General features: G+C 42.6%; 1 protein-coding gene across 1 annotated transcript in view; it reads right to left on the bottom strand.

Annotated features, from left to right (window-relative positions):
- Positions 1 to 24,511, bottom strand: part of RASGRP3 (RAS guanyl releasing protein 3) — a gene marked incomplete at both ends in the record, with an annotated part of 44,614 nt that extends 20,103 nt beyond the window's left edge. The window contains 9 exons of the mRNA XM_080711351.1: positions 4,398 to 4,475; positions 11,452 to 11,727; positions 15,283 to 15,399; positions 16,441 to 16,614; positions 18,400 to 18,547; positions 19,988 to 20,119; positions 20,710 to 20,780; positions 23,161 to 23,255; positions 24,442 to 24,511. Of these exons, the coding sequence (XP_080567477.1) occupies positions 4,398 to 4,475; positions 11,452 to 11,727; positions 15,283 to 15,399; positions 16,441 to 16,614; positions 18,400 to 18,547; positions 19,988 to 20,119; positions 20,710 to 20,780; positions 23,161 to 23,255; positions 24,442 to 24,511 (1,161 nt within the window). The remainder of the gene's footprint in view (positions 1 to 4,397; positions 4,476 to 11,451; positions 11,728 to 15,282; positions 15,400 to 16,440; positions 16,615 to 18,399; positions 18,548 to 19,987; positions 20,120 to 20,709; positions 20,781 to 23,160; positions 23,256 to 24,441) is intronic.
- Positions 24,512 to 24,768: the final 257 nt, after the last annotated feature.

Below are 24,768 nucleotides of genomic sequence, written 5' to 3'. Positions count from 1 at the left end.
CTATATAATAATCATCAGAGAAAATTGTATGATAGAAGATATATATATAAAAAAACAGATCAGCTGGGGCTGGGCGTGGATGCCTATAATCCCAGCACTTGGGAGGCAGAGACAGGAAGATTGCAAGTACAGTTGAAGAACAGACTTAGCAAGTAGTGAGACTCTCATCAACCTGTTTGAAAACAAAAATAAAAAAGGACTGGGAGTGTAACAGAGGTAGACTGACCCTGGGTTCAATCCCCAGTCACACACAGGGGGGGGAAAAAAAAGCCTGTTACCTAATTCTTTATACTGGTCTGAGTGATAAATTTGCATTAGCAGGTGCATGTAGTAACTGACCATCAGTGCGTGACCAAGTTTACGGCCTGTGGCCGGCGCCTTGGTTAATGCACCTAATTGCTTCTGACCCTTCTCTGAATCTTTAGGGCGCTTTGCCCCACGGGGCAGGCTAGGTTTCTCCACAGGTTTTTCCATCAGGATTGTCCCTTCGTTTTGCAATTTTTTTTCTTTTCTCTTCTCTTCCTTTACCCCCCCCCCCCTTTTGTGTGTATTACTGGAAATCGAACCCAGGGGCATTCTGCCTCCTCTTTTCTCTTTTTCTTATTTTTCAGCAGAGTTTCACTAAGTTGCTGAGTCTGGCTATGAACTTGCAACCCTTCTGTCTCTGCCTCTCAATGACTGAGATTACAGGCACGCATCAGCACGCCCAACAAAGACATTTTCACTTAAAAATGTATAAGGAAGATGGTGGCAGTCCATCAGGAGACCAGGTCAGACGAGGTGCAACTTGCAGCCTCTCCTCTCTCCATGACCTTCATATGTGTACATTTGCTGGTACACACGTGCAGGTTTTATTCAATAATGAATTGGGAATAAACATTTTTGTGAGAAGTGAGGAGTTGCTATGCTCATTTAAGATCCTAATGACATTAGGAGGTAGGTGTCACTGGTATTCCATGAGCTACCAACAACACCACTTGGATATGCTCACCTGCACACTCACACATGCGCACACACGCACATACACACAGACACTCACACACACACCTCACACCCACACCATGGCTCTTTCATTTTCTTTTCACCTTATCAATATAGTATTCATCAATATTTTTATAATATCCATCTGCTGAATGTTGTACCTCCATTCCCAAAATGTACAGCACAATGTCCCAGAGCCCTGTGGCAAATTCAGAAGAAACCAAAAGGCATTTGAAAGTTCCCAGTGTAATAGAGCCAGCCTCAATGCTTGTTGGACAGCATAAGAAGGGGTCCACAGAGCCGGGTGTGGGCCACGCTTGTAATCCCAGCATTCAGGAGGCTGAGACCGGAGGATCGTGGTTCGCGGACAGCCTCAGCTACTTAGTGGGGCCCTCTGCAACTCAGTGAGACCTGGTTTCAAAATAAAGAATTAAAAATAGGGCAGGGGTTGTAGCTAGGGGGTCGAATGCCCCTGGGTCCCATCCCCAGACCCACAAAAAAAGAAGGGGTCCACAGCCCACCACCCATTAGATCACACTAAATAGCTTCCAATGATATGGGACAAGAAACAAGGGTGGCGTGTCCATCTGCTTCTAAGATTGAAGGAACTGGACAGTGTCCAACAGGTATACACATCCATTAGTAATTGTGCTTATTTAAGAATAGACTAAAAATGGCAGTTGGATTTTCATTGTAAGTGTATTCTTTTTTCAAATAGGTAGAGTTGTTAGAGCACAGATATTGATTAACTCATTTGGAACTAACTATTCTGAGTGGGACTGTTGAGTGATTCTTTTGATCTAAGCTTCTGAGACACTAAGTAAAATGCAAACAACTAGTGACGCGCTATGAACAGAACTTCTCAGGCTGACTATTTAGCTTAGGTCCACCGGTGCCAACTGTGGGCACATTCAAGCCACAGGCTTCTACTGACAGAACCTGTCTGGAAACCATTCTCTAGTTATCAGCACATGTTAAATGTAGGACAAGAGACTGGGAAACTTGTTTTCATAGATTCATAGGATTTTACCACTTGGAAGGGGCTTCAAAAGCTTCTACTTTTACAACAAATTAAGTGGCTTTTTTGTTTGATGGGGATGTCTCTCAAAATTGGCCCAAGTTTATCCTGAAAATAAACAAAATCTGAAGAAACGCAAAGCAGATGAAGGCACCCAAACAGCACTTCCCTACCTGTTCCTGATAGGAGGGATGGTAGAAAGAATACAGTTGTTGAAGAAGGGCCTGGGACCCAGTCCCTGGTCTCCAACTCACTGGCTGTGACCCAGTGAGATGCCTGCACTCATCAGAAGGGTTTCCTTAACAGAGTTTGTGAGACAGCAAGTCTATGACGCCTGCCAGGTTCTAGTAACCAGGGGCAACTATAGGGCCTGGTAAAGGTAGAGGAAGGTGTGGGGAGGTGGAAAGTCTGTATGCACGGGTGCAGCATGGCTTAACACACCACGGCTAGTTGATCACACCAAACGATGGAATTAGGCAGGGATGTACACCCCACACACACCACCACCACCACCACCACCACCATAGCCTTAGCTTTCTTCCTAGCTCTCTTAGTCATGTTAAAGAGTTTGGGTCCCCACTTCTCCCTTGTCTATACCCTCTCTCCCCACAGGGCTCTGTCCTGCAGTGCTCTGGAGAGATGGTCTCCAGGGACTGGCCAATTGAGAATCTGCTCAGAGAAACAGTCCACACACTACATTAAGGGCAGGTGCTGCCAGGCCTGTTGACTCAGACCCAAGTGTCAGCCCCACCAGTGTGGAGAACAGCTCTGGCGTCCTGTCACTTTGAGTCCACTGGTTCAGAGTCACAGAAGGCATTCATAGACACAGGCTGTGCTACTAACAGGCCACAGAGCTCAGATGGCAAGGAGGCAGGAGTGAGAAAGAGCTGCATAAGAAAATAGACTTCAGCCGGGCGTGGTGGTGCACGCTTATAATCCCAGCATTTAGGAGGCCGAGACAGGAGGATTGCGGTTCCAGGACAGCCTCAGCTACTTGGTGAGGCCCTTTGTAAGTCAGTGAGACCCTGTTTCAAAATAAAGAATAAAAAAAAAAAATAGGGCTGGGGGTGTAGCTCGGAGGTAGAATGCTCCTGGGTTCCATTCCCCAGTACCGCAAAAACAAAACAAAACAAAACAAAAAAAACTGACCTCCAGATCTGATAATAAGAAGCAAACATGGATACCTTTATCCTTGACATGAAAATCTCATCCTCACTGTGAATTTTAAGTTCACCCCTCTCCCAATGCTATGGAATCCAGAGCCTCATTCATGCGAGGCAAGCATTCTACCAATGGGTTAACACACCCAAAACCCATCCAGGTATTTTTTTATATTATTGTAAAAACATATAAAAAATACAGCAGCATACATTCAGTAAAGCAAGTTTGTCAATCTCATGACATAAGGTGTATTTACTGAGGGAAAGACCTTAGTTAAGTGCTACACTATCCAGTGTGGACTGAAATTCTAAGCTGAGCCAATGATGTTGTTGTTGTTGTTGTTGTTGTTGTACTGGGGACTGAACTCAGAGGCATTCTACCTTCAAGCTATATCCCCAGCCCGATTTTTTGTTTCTTACTTGGAAACAGGGTGTTATTAGGTTGATGAGTCTCACTACTTGCTGAGGCTGTCCTCGAACCTGTGATCCTCCTGTCTCAGCCTCCCAAGTCCTAGGATTACACTATGCCTGGTTGAGCCAATGATTAGTAGTGGATTTCATGAACTATGACCAGGCTATTTGAAATTTATGAAATCTCATTTCATGTTGATTGGAGTTTTTGGAAAGCCTGGAGGGGCATAAGTGATTTTTAACATTGAGTTCTTTCTCTTTTACTTTTTCTTTCTTTTTCTTTTTCTTCCTTCTTTCTTTCTTTCTTTCTTTCTTTCTTTCTTTCTTTCTTTCTTTCTTTCTTTCTTTTTTTGGTGGTACTAGGGTTCCTGGAAACACTTCTACCTCTAGGCTACACTCCCAGACCTATTTTATATTTGTTTTATTTGGAAACAGGGTCTCTTAAGCCAGCGAGGCTGGATTCAAACCTGCGCGATCCTCCTGTTTCCTCCTCCCAAGTACAGGGATTACAAGCGTGCACCACCACACCCCGTGTTCTTTTTCTTTTTAGTCTTATGTGTAGGAGAGTTCTCAGGGGAGACACAAGAAATCAAAGATTACTAATAAGACAGAGCAATAGGATGGAGTTTTTATTAGCCTCTGATATGAAGAAAGAATTCTCAAACTCTCGGGGCTAACCTGTTCCATTGGTAAAATGGGAATAATAAAGAATGACTTTAATTCCTTCATCTTTTGAGCACAGAGCACCATTATAACAGCCAATTCCTATAAATGACAAACAGCGGCGTCTACGTGGATCCTTAGAGATGACAAAATTTGATACATACCGACTTAGAATTCCTAGGCTCCAGCACCAAGGACAGTTTGTAAATGTCATCTTCTGTGTGGTAGAGGTCCAAAGAGAGCTGCGAGAAAATTAGGAGGGATACATCACTCTGTGGGGTGATATTTCTTTATTTACATCACTGAACTATTTTTCAAAGTGAATGTTTAAGTTCCAGCATCCAATAATCTAAATGAACAGAGAACAATAAAAAGATGGCATACAGAGGTGGAAAATAGCATTGAATACAAAAGAAAAAGTGAACCCCCTGAGACCATCAGCATCAGTAAGAATCACTGACTAAATTCCTCTGCGGTATTTAGTGAGAAGCTCTTAAGTGCTAAGTCCCGGGCTGAGAGGAGGGATACCTGAGGTTTCCAGGTTAAAGCCAGGAACAGGCACATAAGATAAGACCTTATAAAGGTAATAAATGCTGCCTTAGAGTTTGATTAGGGAACTGTGGAAATACAGGAAAATTAACTAGGTCGCTATTTTGGGGGAGCTCTCTACAGGTGGCACAGTGATATAGAATCGTTTCCTGCCCTCCTGGGCCTGGCAGTTAATGTGGATAAAAAGGACCTGGACACAACAGGTGTATTTCTGCCAATGCTGGCTCCACACTGAGAGCTATGGGGACCGGTCAGAAGGCTACCCAGGGGCTGTGTAGCCAGGCAGGCCTGAGTTCAAATACTGGCCTTAGGAGCCAGCCAGTATTTAAGAGAGACAAGTGGAATACACGAAACATACTTAGAGACATTCAGACAGTGTTTTATTGGGGAAAAAAAGAGTCTTTATCTTAGAGGTCTTTTCCATTAAAAAAAAAAAAAATGTGTGCTAAATGGGATTGTGCACTGGCTCTCTGTCTGGGAAGCAATAGGGAGAGGAATGGTCTGTGGCCAGTGAGGATCACTGCTATTCAGCTGTGACAGGCTGTTGCATCCCAGCACTTGATACATATCAAGCTTCCAGAGCTTCTGATTTGTCAAGAGAAATCAGAAATCTGGAGTCTTATATGAAATAGCCCCATATATAAACACGAGCAATGAACGACAAGCAATTTTTATAACTTGAGTGAAATTAAACATCAGCTGCGGACAGTTGCCCTCCATTTGGTAAATTCCCCCATAGATGACTGTGCCGGGCTCCGGGCCTCCTGGAGGTGGGTGGCTCATCTGTCTTGTCCACCTCTGTACCCTCGGTCCTACTTGCAGCCTTGCACCGTGAGGCTCCATTAATAAGGAGAGATAGGCAAGTGATGCCTTCCACCAGAATCCCTTGCTATCAAGAGTTAGTCTGGACTTTGACGAGCACAATCCTTTCCTCCTGACAGCCCTCCAAGCCCTGGGGTAACTGGCACTGGCATCTGCGGACGAGACACCAGCAGCACCAGGCTATTCAGCTAGCAACCCAAGGAAGTTGAGGAGAGGCCCTTGCAAAAGAAACAACCTCCTTGGGCACTTTCCTATGTCGAATAGACAGATAACACCCACCGAGAGAACTATTGGGCTCTTCTCCATAAGCTCACTTTCTGCTCATTGGTGGTGTGAGCCTGGGCAAGTAATGCAGTCGACTGATGTGTACAGTGGGAGTCATAGATAACAGCTCTCTCCCAGAACTGTGTGAGATTAGAGGAGCTAACATGCATCTTCCTGGGTTTGCTTCGAAAGTCACTGGTGCAGGGTTTGGCTTCTAGTTAATGCAGCAGCCAAGCGCCACTGAGCTTCTCTTTGAATGAAAAGCTGCCCGTGGGATCGCTGTACCCATGTTGACTTCTTCTTTTTTTTTTTTCTGTATTGGGGATGGAACCCAAGGACATTTTACCTTCAAGCTATACCCCCCAACCCTATTTTTTATTTTTTATTTTGAAATAGGGACTCACTAAGTTGTGGAGGGCTTTACTACATACCTGAGGCTGGCCACAAACCCGGATCCTCCTGTCTCAGACTCCCAAATGCTGGGATTACAAGCGTGCGCCACCACACCCAGCTTTTCCACCATAATCCTCCTTCCTCTCTCAGATTTCCTCCAAGCTTTAAGGATCTGTCCAAAGAGGGATCTGTTCTACTTCACAAAGAGAGACCTGTTCTACTACTCACACACCTATTTATCTATTTGGTTTTATTTATTTTTGTGATGCTGGGGTTTAAACCCAGGGCCTGGTTCATGCTATGACTCTACCTATACACTATTTAATTACATCCCCAGGTCCTGTATGCTATTTAATAATATGGGCACCTTCTCATGAGGATTTAGTCTACATGTCAGGATAGACATTGGCTTGAATGTCTGTGTAAAATAAGACACATTTTGACATTGAATTACCTCCCCTTATCATTTTTGCAACTCTTCTTTGTCTTTTTTTTTTTTCAAATGAGACTGTGAAAATACAGGGGTTTTCCAGTTATTTGCATATCCTCAGAATGGTAAAAGTAACTGATAGGACTAAAAATACTATAACAAGAATTAGACTGTTTCTAGATCATGAAACACAAGAACCAGTTTTCAGAGCTTCTGAGTCCATAAAACAGGACCCTAAGGGGATGTGTCTTCCCCAGATCCTCCCTGAGAGGAGGAATTACCTGAGCCCCAACAGTTTGGTGGCTGGGTCCTCTTCCCTCACACGCACCAGGCTGTCCAAGGGGCCAGAGACACGATGATAAAAATGACATAGTTCTTGCCCTTATGAATTTTCTCCAATTGACTCATTCATTAAGCATCCATGAAGGACAGAGGGTGGTATTATTTATTGTGTGTATGCGCACGCAAGTGTGTCTATATGTGATACTGGGGATAGAACCCAGGGGCAATCTACCTCTGAGCTACACCCTCAGCCCTATTTTTTAAAATAAGACCCTATTTTATTTTAAAAACAGGGTCTCACTAAGTTGCAGAGGGCCTCATTAAGTAGACGAGGTTGGCTACAAACCTGCGATCCTTCTGTATCAGCCCCCCAAATACTGGGATTACAAGTGTGCACTCCCATGACTGGCTTATTATTTACTTTTTAAAGATACCAAATAAATTATATATTAGCAATATACCTACAATAAAGAGCAAATGTCCACCTGAGACAAGCCATCTGCTATAGTTTGAATCTTAAATGTCCTCCAAAGACCATGTGTTACAGGCTTATTCCCTAGTGTAGTACCATCGGGAGATGGTGGAAACTTTAAAGGTGAGACTTAGAAGGAGGTCTTTGGGCCATTGTATGTGTGCCTCTGAAGGAGATCCTGGGACCCCAGACCCTTCCTCTTCCTCTCTCTTTGTACTTCTGGGCCATGAGATGAATGGTTTTGCTCAGACACAGGAGCAACAGGTTTTGCTATCACTATCACATGCTGCCTGTCCACAGGACCAAAGCAATGGGCCCATTGATCATGGACTGATGCGTATAAAACTTCAAGCCAAAATAAAACTTTTGGGGAGCTGGTTTATCTCTGCCATTGGTTTGTAAGTGAAAGCTGACTTATACACTTACACATGGGGATGCAGAAGACTGCTTGCAGGCCTTTTGACCTTTATCAATCTCAGTTTCTCTATCATGGGCACCCATGAGAATTTACCAAGGAAACATACATGAAAATCAATTATAGAAAGTCCAAGCACTGATAGAGTAGTGTTATTGTTTTTGTTTTTGTTTTTAGTTGCCAATTATATAATTAATTGTTGATTAACTTAAGAGCTCTTATTTTTCTTTCCCCAGAGCTCTCTATCATAGATTGGTTACCTCGCCTGGGGCCACATTTAGACAAAATCAATCACTTCAGGCCAAAACTTGACTTGCAATCTTCGGGGGAGGGGGAATGAATCATCCCTTTAAATGCAGTACTTAGGGACACACACAGGCCTGTAAACAGCAGTAGTTGTCACATGACTCTAATCAAAACCAGGTGTGGGCTTGGTGGCCCACACTTGTATTTCTGGTATTCAGGAGGCTGAGTCTGGAGGATTGTGGTTTTTGGACAGACTCAGCTACTTAGCGAGGCCCTTTGCAACTCAGTGAGACCCTGTTTCAAAAATAATTAAAATAGGACTGGGGGTGTAGCTCAGAGATACAATGCCCCTGGGTTCCATCCCCAGTACTGCAAAAAGAAAGAAAGGAAGAAAGAAAGAGAGAGATAAAGAAAAGAAAGAAGTAAAAGAGAAAGAAAGAAAGGAAGGAAGGAAGGAAGGAAGGAAGGAAGGAAGGAAGGAAGGAAGGAAGAGAGAAAGAAAACAAAAATGGGTGTGTTTCATAAAATGGCTACTGGGGTCTCATGAACTTGTGGTGAAAGTCTCCTTAGTTCTTGTGTTGAGATTAACATCCCAGTGTTCATAAGGGTGCACTAGATTTTCTCCTTGGTTGTGAGGAGGGAGGGAGGATCTCGGCTTTTAGTGGCAACTGACTTGACGTTCTGTGACTTGAATGCTGGACTGCGCTATCCTGGGAAGTCACTGGCCAGTACCAAAGAAATGACTCCTCATCTTATGGGTTCCACTGTTCCTTATAGCTAGAATCATAGAATTCTAGACCTGGAAGATACCTCCTAAATGAGCACAAGACCCTTATGAAAAATCCAAAGTCAAAGTTAGTTAGCAGGAGACAGAACTAAGTACCCCAGAGGCAAAGCTTTATGCAAGACCTCCCAGCTAGGATTTTGTCACTGAGCTATGCTATGTGGCACAGCACTTATTAAATGTGGTGCTTTGGGGCTTCTAAATTTTCCTTCAATACCTCTAGGAGGCAGAGGAAGATGGAGGGAGGTTCTGACATCTTTTTTTCCCCCCTGCCGGTGCAGCTCCGCAATGCAGGCTAGTTTCTTTTCTGGTCTCTGGTTGTTCTTCTAGTCTTCTTTTTCTCTGTCCCTTGTGTTTACACTTTTTATTTCTCTGCTGATAGTGTTTTCTGACAATGAAAAGTGCTGATTTTATGGCAATAGAGACCAAGTGTTAGCAGGACTCGTAAACGCTGCTTTTCTCAGTTCCCATCTTCCCAGAAGTCTCTCTGACATCCTTTCCTTTTTGCTTTCCCTCCCAGCTAAAAGGAATGATTTCTTAGCTTTTATTTCTGGAGTTCAGGTTTTCCATTTTTTTTTTACCATTGAAAACTACATTCAGAGTTCTTCAGTCTGTCTCTAAATATCTTTCTTTTTGCTGCTTGATGCTCTTATAACTCAAATTTTATTTTCCTATTCCATTCTTATCTTTTATTTGGATGAGACATTGCCCAAGTGTAGGTGCCTGCTCGATGAAGTTATGCCCAACATCAAGGATGTAGTCTGGACACAGATGCTTGAAACCCCGCCCATCCCTTGGGCCTGGTCCTCAGACATCATCTGTGCCTGTGGCTTTGCAGTCTGATCAGGGCTGCAACTCTGGTCATTTATTTATGGAAACAGATTTACATGGCAAATGGTTAATCAGTGCAGGTGGTTGGATTATTGTGAGTTGATTTTCTCCCCTCCCCCAACCCTGAGAGTATATCTATGTGTTTACTACGTGTCACATGCATTCAACCCCCAAGAGACCTGTGTTTCTGTGCAATGGCCACTTCTGCTTTGTGGTAAAGGCACAGCTAGCACTATCACCTAATCACTACTAGGAGCCTTTTTTTTTTTTTTTTTTGGTAATCAACTATGTGCTCTAGGAACAGGTGGTGAGAAGTCTAGGAACCCTGGCCCTATTCCAGTAACGTATTCCTGAGGGACTTAGGCTGTCAGAACTTAAGAGGAGTCATTGGTCTCATTTTCCACCATCATAAAAGGAAAATCATCAATTCAATATTGCAGCTGCTCCAGTGTTAGCAACCCATACAGGGAAGTTGCACCTTGGCTTGTTCAAGCAAGGGTGAGAGAATTTGGTTATGTTTCTTCCTCCTGGCAAAGAAGAGCTAATGGGAAATGCTCTCTTCTATTATGCCCCAAAGTTCTACGACCTCGATAACTATGCCACAAACATCCTAAAATGTGAGTGGCAGATGAACTCTGTCCGACTCTCATGGTTCCTAAACGCTCTGTTCACTTCCTCTGTTGAGCGTCAGGTCCCAGGAGAAGTGCTGGGAATGTGAACAGCAGAACTGAATGCAGAGGGATGCCCCCTGTGGTCAAGCACACAGGGCACCGCATGCGGCAGACACGACACTGCTCTTGAGGGGAATAGACAATGCCCAAGAAGGATGGAGTCTTCTGAATTTATTATTATTATTTTTTGGGTGGTACTGGGGGTGGAACCCAGAGGCTTTCTACCTCCGGGCTGTACTCCCAGACCTTTTTTGTATTTTATTTGGAAACAGGGTCTCACTAAGTTGCTGAAAGCCTCACTAAGTTGCTGAGGCTAGCTTTGAACTTGTGCGATCCTCCTGTCTCAGCCTCCCAAGCGTGGGGATTACAAGCATGCACCACCACGCCCAGCTGAGTCTTCTGAATTTAAACTAATTTAAATTTGAATCTTTTCCTTGGATGGAGAAGGAAAAGATTTTCCAAAAACATACAGAGGCCAGGAAGCAGAAAGCAGCATTTTGTGGTGGAAAATACAATTATTTCTCAAAGACTGGTGTGATGTGGGAGAGGGACAAGGACGCACAAGGCTAGATGGATGGTCAGAGACAGAGTTGGGAAGGGCCGAATGTCAGGCTGGAGGCTACCTCCTGGCGATCTGGGGAGGTGGGGACCCAGATCACACTCCAGACTCCAGCTACAGACGTGCGGAGAGTATGGAGAGAAGCTCAGATTTGAGGATGCACAGACAGAGGTGATAAGTTGGACCAGGGGGCTGAAGGGGAGTGAAAAGCTGAGGATGGCCCTGGAGAAGCATCCTTTCAGGACTTCAGAGCTGTGTGGGCAGAGAGTGGGCTCTGCCAAACGAGGAGAAATACATATGCCCCAATATTATAGACTCAAGTCAAGCTGGTTATGGGTGTGGGGTTGCTTTATCCTCATCCTTTGAGATTTCTTCCTAACTACTGACCCCCAAGTTAGTTCCCCAGCCAAAGCAAATTGCTGGCACACATCTCCCTATGGTCCCTGGACAGTGAGGAGCATAAGGGCTATTGGGCACCAACTTGGGCCCCGGGAACTCACGGTGAGCAGGTTGATCAAGTCCATGTTGGGCTCTAAGTGGGGCGAGGCGTTCTGCAGGGAGACCAGCTCGCTCAGCGTAACGGAGAGCTGGTGCATTTTCACAATGTTCACTTTATTGTCCTCCATCCAGTCTGGGAAAATGACGTGCACCGCAATCAGGTCTTTCAGGTGGACTCCGAGGATGGGGATCTTGAAGCCTTCGCAGTCAGCAAAGGCCTTGCGGTAGTTACAGTAATTGCCATTGGAGGACACCAAGTCGGTCATTTCGTTCCAGTTCTGGGAACAAAGGGAAAGGTAGAATCTTCAAACATCCATCTCTTCTATCCACCTCCAGGCCCCACAATGTGTGGCTGGAAAATTTCTCAACAAATGGTAGAAGTCTCAATTGCACCCAACACCGGTGCAAGGAAATATTAAACAGGAAAAAGAAAGTTCAAGAAATATCCTAGACCTGGCGAGGAGTGGGACTGCCTGTTCCACTCTGCTACAAAATAGAAATAGCTTGCACCTCTGTCACCTACTAGAGAAGCTGGGGCGGTTGAATGGCATCATGTAGACTTTGTATTTTGTGATTTATGAAAAGATTACAGTCTACAAATTCAAGCTTGTAGCCTATTAGTATTTTCTAGTTTCTCCAAGAAGCATTCCAGATACTACTTGAAGCTTCATCTGAGACAGGATAGGGAAGGAAAAGTTGCACTGAGATGTGTGAGACAGCTGTGGTCTTGGACTCTGCACTAACCACACGACTGAACTTGAGGGGGGGTGCACTTCACTGCAGGGGGCTGAGGGTTTCAGTTTCCTTTTCTCTAAGGAAAAAAGAGTTCACTGGGTGTGGTGGCTCATGCTTGTAATCCCAGCGTTTGAGAGGCTGAGACCAGAGGATCGCAGTTCTAGGACAGCCTCAGCTACTTAGTGAGGCCCTTCACAACTTAGTGAGACCTGTCTTCAAAAAAAGAATAAAAAATAGGGCAGGGGGTGTAGCTTGGAGGTCGAATGCCCCTGGTTTCCATCCCCAGACCCGCAAAAAAAAAAAAAAATCTCTTTGACTTTTTTGTTTGAAATTTAGTACAAAGCTAAAAGAAAATAAATATATAATGAATCCTATTATGCAGGGAATAGGTTCAGAGTTTGAGATCAAACAGTAGTACTTTCTCTTCTTTATATGAATAAGTCATTATTGGTTGCTTAACAGCAACCAGAACTTCTTCTTTCTTTTAAATATACTTTCATTTGCTTTATTTATTTATTTATTTATTTATTTATTTATTTATTTTGCTGTACTAGGGATGGAACCCAGGAGCCTTCTACTTTTGAGCTACACTCCTGCCCTATTTTTTTATTCTTTATTTTGAAACAGGGTCTCACTGAGTTGCGGAGGGCCTCACTAATAGCTGAGGCTGGCCGCAAACCACGATCCTCCAGTCTCAGCCTCCCAAGTGCTGGAATTACAAGTGTGCCCCACCACGCCCGGCTTTAATACTATACTTTTATTTGTGCATTGTAGTCTCACACCATAATGTAGTTCTGAGTGATAAGGACAGACATGCTCACGGCACTTGGTGAACTTCCCCCTAGACCTTCTTAATAGATCCCAATTGTGATCCGTTTTCTCCTCCCCAAAGCACCTACAGGACTCAGGCAAAACTTCTTTACCAGGACCAAGAATGGGTTGTGATTTATCATCACAGTAATTCCATCCCTCTGGTTTGTGATTGGTTTGGGAACTCAGAGTTAAGCCAATTGGTATAGTATACTTCTCTGACAACTGCTATTGGTCTGGGGCAAACAAATGACTTGAGATGGCCCAATCTGTCTAAGAAGAAGGTCTTTGATCCCCTGGGGGCAGGGTTGAATTCATCGGGGTTGAATTCAGAAGTCCTGTCTATCTCCAACTGTCATAAAAAAGGGAGTATAACTTTCCTGTTGCTATAGACAGCCCAATCAGGATGGAAGCCAGTCTAATGAGGCAAACCAACCAAAAATAAATAAATTAATTAATTAACTCAAAACCCTAAAATTGAGCCAAGCCTTTTTTTTTTTTTTTTTTTTCAGTACTGGTGATTGAACCCAGGGCAAGCTACATCCCCAGCCCAATTTTTTTTTTTTTTTTTTTTTTGGTGGTACTGGGGTTCCTGGAAGCCCTTCTACCTCCGGGCTACACTCCCAGACCTATTTTATACTCTTTATTTGGAAACAGGGTCTCTTAAACCAGCATGGCTGGCTTCGAACCTGCGCGATCCTCCTGTCTCTGCCTCCCAAGCGCGGGGATTACAAGCGTGCGCCACCACGCCCGGCCATCCCAGCCCTATTTTTTATTCTTCTATTTTGAAATGGGGTCTCCCTGAGTTTCAGAGGGCCTTGCTAAGTAGCTGAGGCTGGCAGCAAACCTGCGATCCTCCTGCTTCAGTGTCCCAAGTACTGGGATTACAAGCTTGGGCCACCACGCCCCATTGAGCCAGGCTTCTGAACAGGCCACACCTGAAGTGAGCTCTGCTCTGGCTGGGCTCTACTCTAGGTACGCTACACAATACATTGTCTTATTTTTAATCTGTTTATATTTTTTACCTTTTATTTTTTAACTGAAAGTGTCCTTACTGATAAAGCAATGTACGCTCTAACAAGAAAATCTTTTCATAAGGATCAAATGCTCCTCTTTGCTCAGTAGGAGAAAACATTATGAATAAGGTCTAGACATAAATATGGAAGAAAATCTCAGTTTGGGAAATGATCACTATTTCTTAAAAAGAGTTTCTGGGGCCAGGATGTAGCTCAGTGGCAAAGCGCCTGCTTGGCAGGTGCAGCACTCTGGGTTCCATCCCTGGTTCCAAAAAGACAAGAAAAAAAGAACCCCTTAAAAAATAGATTCTTGGTCCCTGACAGCTCAACTATAAATCTGAGAGTTTGTCAGCCTGACTTCCTTCCTTCCTTCCTTCCTTCCTTCCTTCCTTCCTTCCTTCCTCCTATTCTTTTCTTTTTTTTTTTCTTTTTTGTGTAATACTGGGTATTGAACCCAGGGAACCATTCTATCACTGAGATAAACTCTTGGACCTTTTAATTTTTTATTTTGAAACAAACTCTTGCTAAGTTACTAGGAGATGCCCTCAACCCTGCAATCTTCATGTCTCAGCCTCCTGAGTACTGGGATTACAGGAGTTTGCCACCTTGCTCAGCTTAACTATGAATATTTCTATCAAGGCCTGTGCCTTCTACTGTGCCATTCAACGTGGTCAAACACAAGATTATACGAGCAGGCACTCAATGACTGTTTTCAGGAGAATTAGATAAGCATGATTTCTTCTGCTTTATCTGTTACTCCCTTTGTATATCATAGCGCCTATCACATGTTAAGCACCAAGTAAATATTTCTTGAATATGTATAACTACAATATCTTATTCATATTCGCATGTCAAAACACTCTTTTTTTTTTTTTTTTTCTTGCTGGGGATGGAACCCCCAGGGGCATTTTACTTCTGAGCTACACCCTCAGCCATTTTTATTTTTTGTTTGGAAACTCACTAAGTTGCTGATGTGGGACTCAAACCTGTGATCCTCCTTTCTCTGCTTCCCAAGTACTGGGGTTACAGGCTCCCCACCATGCGGGGATCGCAGCGTTCTTCTTAGAAGACTTACTGCCACCTTCTACCTGTTTTCCATTATAATTCAGCTGGTATGGCTCTTCCCTTCCTACTTTGCCCTATGAGTGTAACCTATCTTTGGTTTAAGAGGACGGTGTTCCCATGCTGAGTGATTTTGTTATATCTGAGTGATTTTGTTTGTAACTATAGTTACAAACACTGACTTGGAATCGGAGTCGAGATCCACTGTACCTTTGTAACTTCTGAGGGAAGATGAGAATGGGTCTCTTTGAGGCGTGAGATGGAGCTGTGGCTGAGGCCTCCCGCCACGGCCATCAAGGTGTTAAAGTTTTTGAGCTGAAGGAGCTTCTGCAATAAAAATGTTAGCATCAGTACTTTGTAATGGTTTTTAAATGATTCCGAACTTTCTGATTCACAGATGAGTACAAGCACAATGTTAGTAATAAAAAGCCCAGAAAAAAAAATCAATTTAAAATGAAACATAAATAGAATCTCCTAAAAATAGCGATTATTTTACAGGAAAATGACATGAAATGTTTCTAACTGTTGCTTTTTAAAAGTGATCTTCCAAGTCGGACACGGTGGCACATGCCTGTAATCCTAGAACTTGGAAGGCTGAGGCAGGAGATCACAGGATCAAAACCTTACTATTTAGTGAGGCTGTCACCAACTTGGTGAGATCCTGTTTCCAAGTAAAACATAAAATAGTGCTGGGGATTTAGCTCAGAGGTAGAATGCCTGTGGGTTCAATCCCCAAGACCGCAAAATGAAACAAACAAACAAAAAAAGGATGTTCTAGCCAGATATAGTGCAGTACACCTGTAATCTAGGAATATGGAAGGCTGAGACACGGAAATTTCAGATTCAGGGCTAGTCTCAGCAATTTAGTGAGACTCTGTTTTAAAATTGAAATAAACAAAAGGGCTGGGGATGTATCTCAGAGATAGAATGCCCTCAGGTTCAATCCCCAATACCTCACAAAAATAAAAATAATCTTCTAACCAGGCATGGTGACACATGTCTGTAATCTAAGTACTTGGGAGGCTGAGACAGGTGTATCACAGGCTCAAGGATGGCTTCAGCAATGTAGCAAGACTCTCAGAAACCTAGTAAGACCTTGTTTCAAAACAACAAAAAAAATTGTTTGGGAGTGTAGCTCGAAGGTAGAATGCCCCTGGATTCAATCCCCAGCACCACAAAAGATAAAAAATAAAAATCAAAGCAATCTTTTTGTATGAGAGAAGTATGATTTGTTCATTAGATATCTATGAATAGTTTAATTATCCAATGTCCTTCTATTGTGAATACCAAACTTTCTCATGGACTTTTTTCAATAGAGTTAAAGAAACAGCTAGAATCCAAGAACCCCAGTCTGATTCCCAGACATACCTTTGCAACATTGATAAACTTCGTGATGACTTCTGCCCTTTGCTGGGGGGTTGGTTTGCTAAGAACCATCAACTGGACCCACTTAGAGATTCCATTAAATAAAGCAATAGATCTCTCCAAGGTTGGGTTGTTCTCTAGACAGCCATGGATGACGTAGCTCTGATAATCAGTGAACTGGTAAAGGAAGAGTCAGAGATTTTGAATTATAATGGAGCTTTTGCAAAACCAGAAATTGGACCGTGGCATTATAGAGCTGAGATATTCTTTCATAACAATATATATACAATATATATATATATATATATATATATATATATATATTATATATATATTTTTTTTTTTTTTGGTGGTGGTACCAAGGGTAGAACCCAGGGGCTTTCTACCCCCAGGCTGTACTCCCAGACCTATTTTATATTTTATTTGGAAACAGGGTCTCACTAAGTTGCTGAGAGCCTCACTAAGTAGCTGAGGCTGGCTTCGAACCTATGAGATCCTCCTGTCTCAGCCTCCCAAGCACGGGATTACAAGCGTGCACCACCACGCCCAGCTTCTTTCATAACAATATAATGTTTTCTTTCATTTCACATTTATGATGGCATCCTATGAGTCTGAATATATATTGAATATATATGTCCCTGTAAGAGGTTATTTTGCTGCATTTCAAATTCTATTCTTAAACACACACACACACACACACACACACACACACACAGCTACACATCAGTGTTGTGGGGGAGGGGATGGAAGGGGTAAGACTCAAAGTCATACTCCAGAGAGTCCCAAATGTGCTGAACCATAAGATCTGCCTGGGCTGTTTGCCAACATGCCGGCTTCTGGGAACACCCAAGACATTAGAGATCAGTATCTCCAGAGGAAGAAACTAAGAATCTCCACTTCTAACATACTACCAGTGACTCCAGTAATCAAGCAAGATTACTATACAACCGCATACACTAAAGAACAGGAAATGACTGTAAATATCAAGATTTTGAATCAGAATCTTTTTTAAGATTGTTTCAAGAAGAAAAAAAAAGAAAGAGGAAAGAAAAAATATCTGTTGATATAAGTCAGCTCTTTGGCAAAATAGACATACTTTCAGAAAGCTAGCACAGATGTCATCAAATGTATATGAGGCTTCTATCATAATAACAGTGCAGGGAATCCTCTCCGAAGGCCTGCCCATGGGAATCATTAAGGTTCTCTCCACTCCAGATCACTTAGTGAAAGAATCAGTCCTTTGTAAATCCACGCTTTTAATCAAGACTGTCTTGTTTGCAAGCAGTAATGCAATCCACCCCCTGGCACCCTGGAGGAGTGATTTCCCCAGGGTGGGAGGAAACAAATTAAAGCACCTTGCTGATTGTGAACCACCGGAGGATATTATCAAAACGGTGGTTCGAGCCAGGAGGCTGCTAACAGTTCACAGTCCAGGATGAAAAGAAAGACTAAATGAAGCTTTCACAAGATGGGTGGGAAACAAACGTTGAATTCAACATCTCTATCCCTGGGAAACAGTCTGATGTTGAGATTTTCCTCAAAGTCTACGATGTCTTTTCTCACCCTCTACTCATAATTAGGCATTTATACAAATCCCAACCTAATTTTTAAAAAGTCCTCCCAATAACGGGCCTAGCAAAACACGTTCACTTGGGAGGAGTCAACAAAACTAAATAAACCTTGAATGCTTAAATCTCCACGGGGCATTTAGAAAAATCACGCTTTAATCCTATGAAAGGAGACATTGAAAATAGCGACAGAAATACAGCTCCTGAGCCATAAAATAAAGACAGGATAATATTTATCTTTGGCTAAAAGGGATTGTTCCTGTGAATTAAGGGCACGTTTCCAGTAGAGCCCAGTGACGGGGGCTGCCAACACGTTAGAGTATGAAAACGCGGCTCTCGGGAAAGTTGGCATGGGGGTTGTTATCCTTGGAAGAATAAATGTCAGGTTCCTTACTGAGATCCTTCTAAAAGATTTATGCTCCAGAAAAGTGAGGTGCTCGGCCAACTCAATGGGCTCCAGATGGTCAAACAGCAGACAGGCTTTTCCCTTCTTGGATACTTTTTTCCTCTGCGTGACTCGTCTCATCCAGTCATAGGAAGGACTATAAAAGAAGAGTGAGCCTGGTCAATGTGCTGAAACCCCATTCCACTCCATGGAAGCTATTAACCTACTGACTCTGTAGCTCTTGGCCTGCTTCCAGGAGCGTGTGCAAAATACACGCCTTCCCCTTCGTATTCGAAGACAAAACCATTGACCCGATGCCAAGAGAACATAAACTTGGAGTTGTTTTTCCAGACAGGGTAGGTTTACACTGATTCATCCAGAATCTCTTACTTGATTTTCCTCGTGACCAAGCAAGATTTGGATCATAAAGAAGAGGTCAATGGTAGGTATATAAATTTCAGTTTATCAGCATAGAGATGGTGATTTAAGGCCCATGGAAACCACCAGAAACTGTGGTTCTCATGCTTTGACATAATATGAATTGTCTTATAAAACTTGTTATGAAGACAGAGGCCTAGGGCCTCGCTGCCAGAGATTCTGATTTACTAGAAATGAACCAGGATAATACATATTTAAAAAAGCATCCTTGATGGTTCCTGGATCATTCTCTGTTGATCATTTTTGAAGAAATACTCCAGGTAAAGAGAATATGGTATAAGTGCCTAAGACAAAAGGAGATACATTTATAAAATGAATAGCCATACCTAGAATCACGAAATCATTCCCCAGGGCAAAGTTAGCTAGTCAATATGAAATGAGCCTAGTCAATACTAAGTTCCTAATAACTGAGTTAACCAGTTCACAGCATAGCTATGGTCAGTGTGTGTGAGAACATCAAAAGCACCATGGCCTGGGGCTTCTCTAACTCCGTTGAAGTGCAGATTCCAACACACAGATTTCGGGTGGGCCTCAAGATTCTTCATTTCTAATGAGCTTTAGCTGATGCCAATGTTGGTGAACCAAAGACCACACTTGGAGTACCCAGAGCATAGGAGACATTGACTCGATTCAGAATCAGTAGCCAATTGCCAAGCATCTCTAATATGACAAATGCTTTTACATGTTATCTCATGTAATTTATTTATTTATTTATTTGTTTATTGCAGTACTGGGGATGGACCCCAGGGACATTCTACCTTTGAGCTGCATCCCCAGCCCTATTTTTTATTCTTTATTTTGAGTTGCAAAGGGCTTCACTAAGTAGCTGAGGCTATCCACAAACCGCTGTCCTCCTGTCTCAGCCTCTCAAATGCTGGGATTACAAGTGTGCATCACAACACCCAACTTGGCACATGTGTTTTAGATGCTTATAATAACCCCACAAGAAAGGCTTTATCCCGTTTCACAAATAATCTGCAGTTTGAAGAGATGAGTCACACTCATTGTAGCTGCACTCATTATAGCAAGTAGCAAGGCTGTCCTCAGAGAAGCAAACTAATTCTAAGACCGTATGGATCTGGGCCAAGTGGGCTCAGCGCTACTCAAGCCTCTCAGCATTGACTCATCAAGTTTGAAAGGACACTCATGCCACTCTTACATGCTGGATATGTCGATGAGGCCGATGTGTTTTTCATATCCTAGTTGACTAGCTACTTCCCGGAATTCCTCAGTCATCCGAATCAAGCCGAGATCCAAATTAAACTCCGCAGGGAACTTCAGAATCCAGTACCTGCAAGGTATGAAAGACTTTTGATAGCTGGAAGATTTTACATTGAAAATCAATGGAAACTGCCATTCGGTTTTACAGACCATTTAACATGGAATCCAATACTCTAGGAAACCATCTCCTATCCCAACCATCACACTGGATCGATCTATCTATCTATCTATCTATCTATCTATCTAACTCTATCTCTATCTCTCTGCTCTCCTTTGATTCAGAACCAAGGCCCACCCCTCCAACCCTGAGCCTCTTTGACTCTAGCGAAGGCAGCTGAGTGGAAGTCCCCCACTCCTCCACCTCATGACCTCATGGGTGGAAGTAAAGTCTGTGAGCTGCAGGAGAAGAGAAAATCAAACTCTCCCTAAAGGCTGATTTCATTCTCTAATTGTACTTGCCATTACTCCACCGCCAGTCTACAAGGTAAAGTCCACACCCCCACCCCCAAGAACAGTGGAGGGCCAATTTTAACAGAGTCACTTAAAGGGGGATTTCAGTAGATTCCCTCACCAACCTAATTTTGTTTCTTGGAGAAAAAGATATTGCTAACAATCCCCAAGCTAGAAGCTACAAGAAATGAAATTCGTAAGCTCTTTTACCTCATGAAGTAGCAGATCTTTAATCGAAACTCATCGCAGCTCTCTCCAGTAGCATTTTGATACGTAGATTCGTTAAAGAAAAAGTCCTTGACCTTGTGTCTTTTGCACACACCTGCAGTGGTTTCATCAATTTACGTGAATTCCTAACAAGAGGGCCATACTGGGGACATTTGGGTTACAAGTTGAGCACCTCTAATCCGAAAATTTGAAATCCCAAATAGTCCAAACTCTGGAACTTTTGGAACGCCTACAATGCCACCAGTAGAAAATGTCACCATTGACCTTACCTGATACATCAAAGTGAAAACACTGGCTTATAAAAAAGATCATATAAAATAATTTGGGGGATACATGTGTAAGGTGTATATGAAGTGTAAATGAATTTTGTGTTTAGACTTAGGTCCCATTCTTAAGATACCTCATTAGAGATATGCAAGTACTCTAAATTCAAAAAATCCAAAATATAAACTATTCTAGTCCCAAGAATTTTGGATAAGTTATACTCAACCTTAATATAGACATTCAAATGGAAAATAAGGTAGTATTTGACCAGTCTAAGGCCGGGTAATTAAAAGTTGTTTTGTTAATGCTATCAGATATATATATTTTTTGGTCTGGAGAAGAAGCTGCTTATAAAATTAGTTTTACCTTCCAAAGTGCTTCCTAATCAATGACTTCCAACTGTCATTACAAATATACTGTCGAGTATACATAATCAAAATTGGTAGTTTATAGAAGCATTGATTTCAGCCCAAAAGGTCTTTGTTTTGGGGATAAGTGCCTTACATAACTACTCTAATTTTCTTCATGTTTTTAAATGTTGCTTTCAGTTATACTAATATACAAGTTGTGTTATTTATCCTTAATTTTATTTATTGCTATGTTTAAAAGAATTTCTATTGAGCTTCTATTTTATGCCAGGATATGGAGTGAGTGAGAAATCGAAAGGAAGGAAAGTTGAAAGGAATGTTGACTCAGACTGATCGTTTTACAATCCGGAGGTTCACACATTCGACTTTAACGTGCCCAACTCTACATTTTATTTGTGTTTCTAACATTGGTGGATATGTTAAAGGTGAGCACACAGTTTGTGGTGCATCCTTTGGACAACGTGTGCATCACGAGAAGGCTAGGGCCAGGCGACGTCAATTCCCTCCATCTTTCCCTGTACTCTGCTCAATAGGCCCTGTGGAACTTTTGTACCATTAGAAACAAGAATGTTTGTGTGTTGAGGGGGCGCTCTGGATCAAACCCAGGAGCTTCCTACCTCTCAATTATACCCTAAGCCCTTTTATCTTGAAACAGTTTCCCACTAAATTGCTGAGGCTGGCCTCAGGCCTGCTATCCTCCTGTCTCAGTACCGGGATTACAGGAGTGTGCAACCATGCCCAGCCCCTTGCACCTTTAGAAACTAGAATCTGCTCACTTTCAAGGACTTTAGTTCAGGGTACATGTCCCTTTACCCTCTCTAACATTCCCTTTTGCCCTGAGGTTGTGGGGAGGATTCAGGGAAGAAATGAGAAGCGGAGAGGCTGAACTGACAGGTGGAATCCCACAGGATCCCAGCAGCTTCAGGAGGCCCTGATAATCCTCAATGGGCGCTCTCCCTCTCAGGCTCCCCAAGACCCTGTGGGGTCTCTCACTCATCTAAGGACCTCCTGGGCTTAAGAAATGGCAGGAACCATCATTACAGATTGTATGGTAAACATTAGATCTCAGGAAGTAAAAGTTTATTATAAATGTGAGACTCTGTTATTGGTCACTTTTCAAGACTGGGATTTCAAACTATGTGGATTTTATGTTTTCTTTTTTCAGTGTTAGGGATTGAATGCAGTGCCTTGGGCATGCTAGGTAAGCACTCGACCACTGATCTATACGTCATCCCCATCCAGATATTTTTGTTTTGTTTTTATGCAAAAGAAAATCTAAAATTAGCACCAATCAACAAATTACAATAAACCCACTAGAATGTTCACCGTATCTTGCCAGCAAGGGAAGATGTGAAGGCTAAATTGGTGCTTGTGCCTGAGCCGAGCATGTGATCTTGGTTAGCATCTCCAGAGGTGTCAGCTATATTCTCTATGCCCACCATTTTGCCATTATAGAGGGAATAAATTAGGCCTTAAATCAATTCTGAAGATTTCTTCATTGCACCAATAGTCAAAATGTTTAAGGCAAGTTAGAAACACTCAGCCCACAGCCTCTGTTTCATATTGCATCTTAGTGGTTATATTCAAGTAAAGTCAAAACATCCAACTGGATGGTCCACTATTTGGCTTATTATCCAGATGTTTTGTCTAGACATCTATATACTCTCAAAACAGCTGGATAACCGACCAAAGCCTGTTTATTCATCTTAATTTACAGACTGCATGTAGACACTCTAACTAAATGCAGAATTTGATTTATGATGGCAAAAATCACACAGTAGTTGAAAAGATATATGCAGAGAAGTTTTTCTGCCAGTTCGGTGGATGATAAATACCATCGGTGCATCAGTAGAACTATTCTTGGCAAGTAACTGTTATTCAGCTCTCCATTGTCATCTGTTACAAAGAAAATAAAATAAGAGGTAAGGCAATACAGTGCTGCTCTTCTCTCTAATACCAGCCGAAAAACAATAGTGTCAACAAAATTTCTCATAGATGAAATTCTCTTTTACCTCCTCCTTGCAAACAACAGTGAGTAGATCTCACCCTTCCTCTGGTTTGCAGTTGGCAAATTTAGCAAAAAAAATAAATAAATAAAGGTCACCAGGTCAATTTGAATTTAAGGTAAACAATGATTGGTTTTTTTCAGTATAAGTATCTCCCAGGCAATATTTAGGACATACTCCCAAACTGTGATTCATGCAAAATTTGAATTTAACTAATGATGCTCCATTTTCTCTGGCAACCATACTCTGGCAACTCTAATTCTTACAGTAATCAGTTAAGCAAACAACTTTTGTGTGACTTTGTGCCCAGAAGGATCCAACACTATGGTGGATATGTGCACAATGAAAAAGCACATGGCTGTTAATAAAAACCATCAGATTTGAACAAATACAGAGTGCAGTAGATTGTGCTACCCACACCTGGGCAAGCCTAAAGACCAAGCAGTCATCACAGCAACGTGCAATATGTGCCATAAGAAAGTTACACAAGGCCCCGGGAGAACAGAATTCCTATTACCAGGCTTTTTTTTGACAGGGGTCATAGGAATGGCATTAGAAACATCAGAGATGACAATTGACATGAGCTTCAAAGCAGAATTTCAATGAAAGAAGTGTATAAAGTCATAGAAATCAACGTGGTGGCGCACGCTTGAGACCGGAGGATCGCAGTTTGCGGACAGTCTCAGCTACTTAGTGAGGCCCTTCACAACTCAGTGAGACCCTGTTTCAAAATAAAGAATAAAAATTAGAGCAGGGGGGTGTAGCTCGGAGGTCGAATGTCCTTGGGTTCCATCCCCACACCCATACACACAAAGGCATAGAAAGAGAAGTGCGGGGAATATTCCCGAAATATTAAGTGGACAGTTTGGCTGACGTATGAGCTACGGATAGTTAAAAAAAAAATAAGAAATGCAGGAGAGCAGTAAAACTGGAGGATAGATTGGGGTGGACTTTAAAGGCCTTCAATGCAAAGGTGCAAGAGGTCTAAATCTGTTCTGCAGGCAACCTGCGTCTGGATTGAGGGAAGCGACAGCATCAAACTATACAAAAGGGACAAAAGGAGGCGAGGCTCCCACCAAACATCTCGATGCAAGTGATCAGCAGCTCATCCAGCGTTGCTGCTTTCCCAAGGCCGCTGGACCCCATGGTTCTTAAGTTGTCATCAAAAGACCGGAGACATTTTCTGCACGAGAGAGATCAGCTCCATAATCATGCAAGTTGGCGGTTTTAGCGCTTCCGTTCTTAGTTGTACTTCAAGTGAACTCTAAAAAAAAAAAAAAAACAAGAAGAAAAATTAAAGGATGAGAGTTCAGGCCCCATTAAAGCACTGTTTTCCTACTTGGAAATAATATGACTTCCCTTGACTACATCTTTCTACAAGAAAGGTGTCAAAGTGATTGAGA

The sequence above is a fragment of the Muscardinus avellanarius genome, assembly GCF_963383645.1.
Source record: "Muscardinus avellanarius genome assembly, chromosome: 15".
NCBI classification, from domain to species: Eukaryota; Metazoa; Chordata; class Mammalia; order Rodentia; family Gliridae; genus Muscardinus; species Muscardinus avellanarius.
The sequence above is the reverse complement of the archived record's forward strand: the minus strand, read 5'-3'. Positions and strand labels throughout refer to the sequence as shown.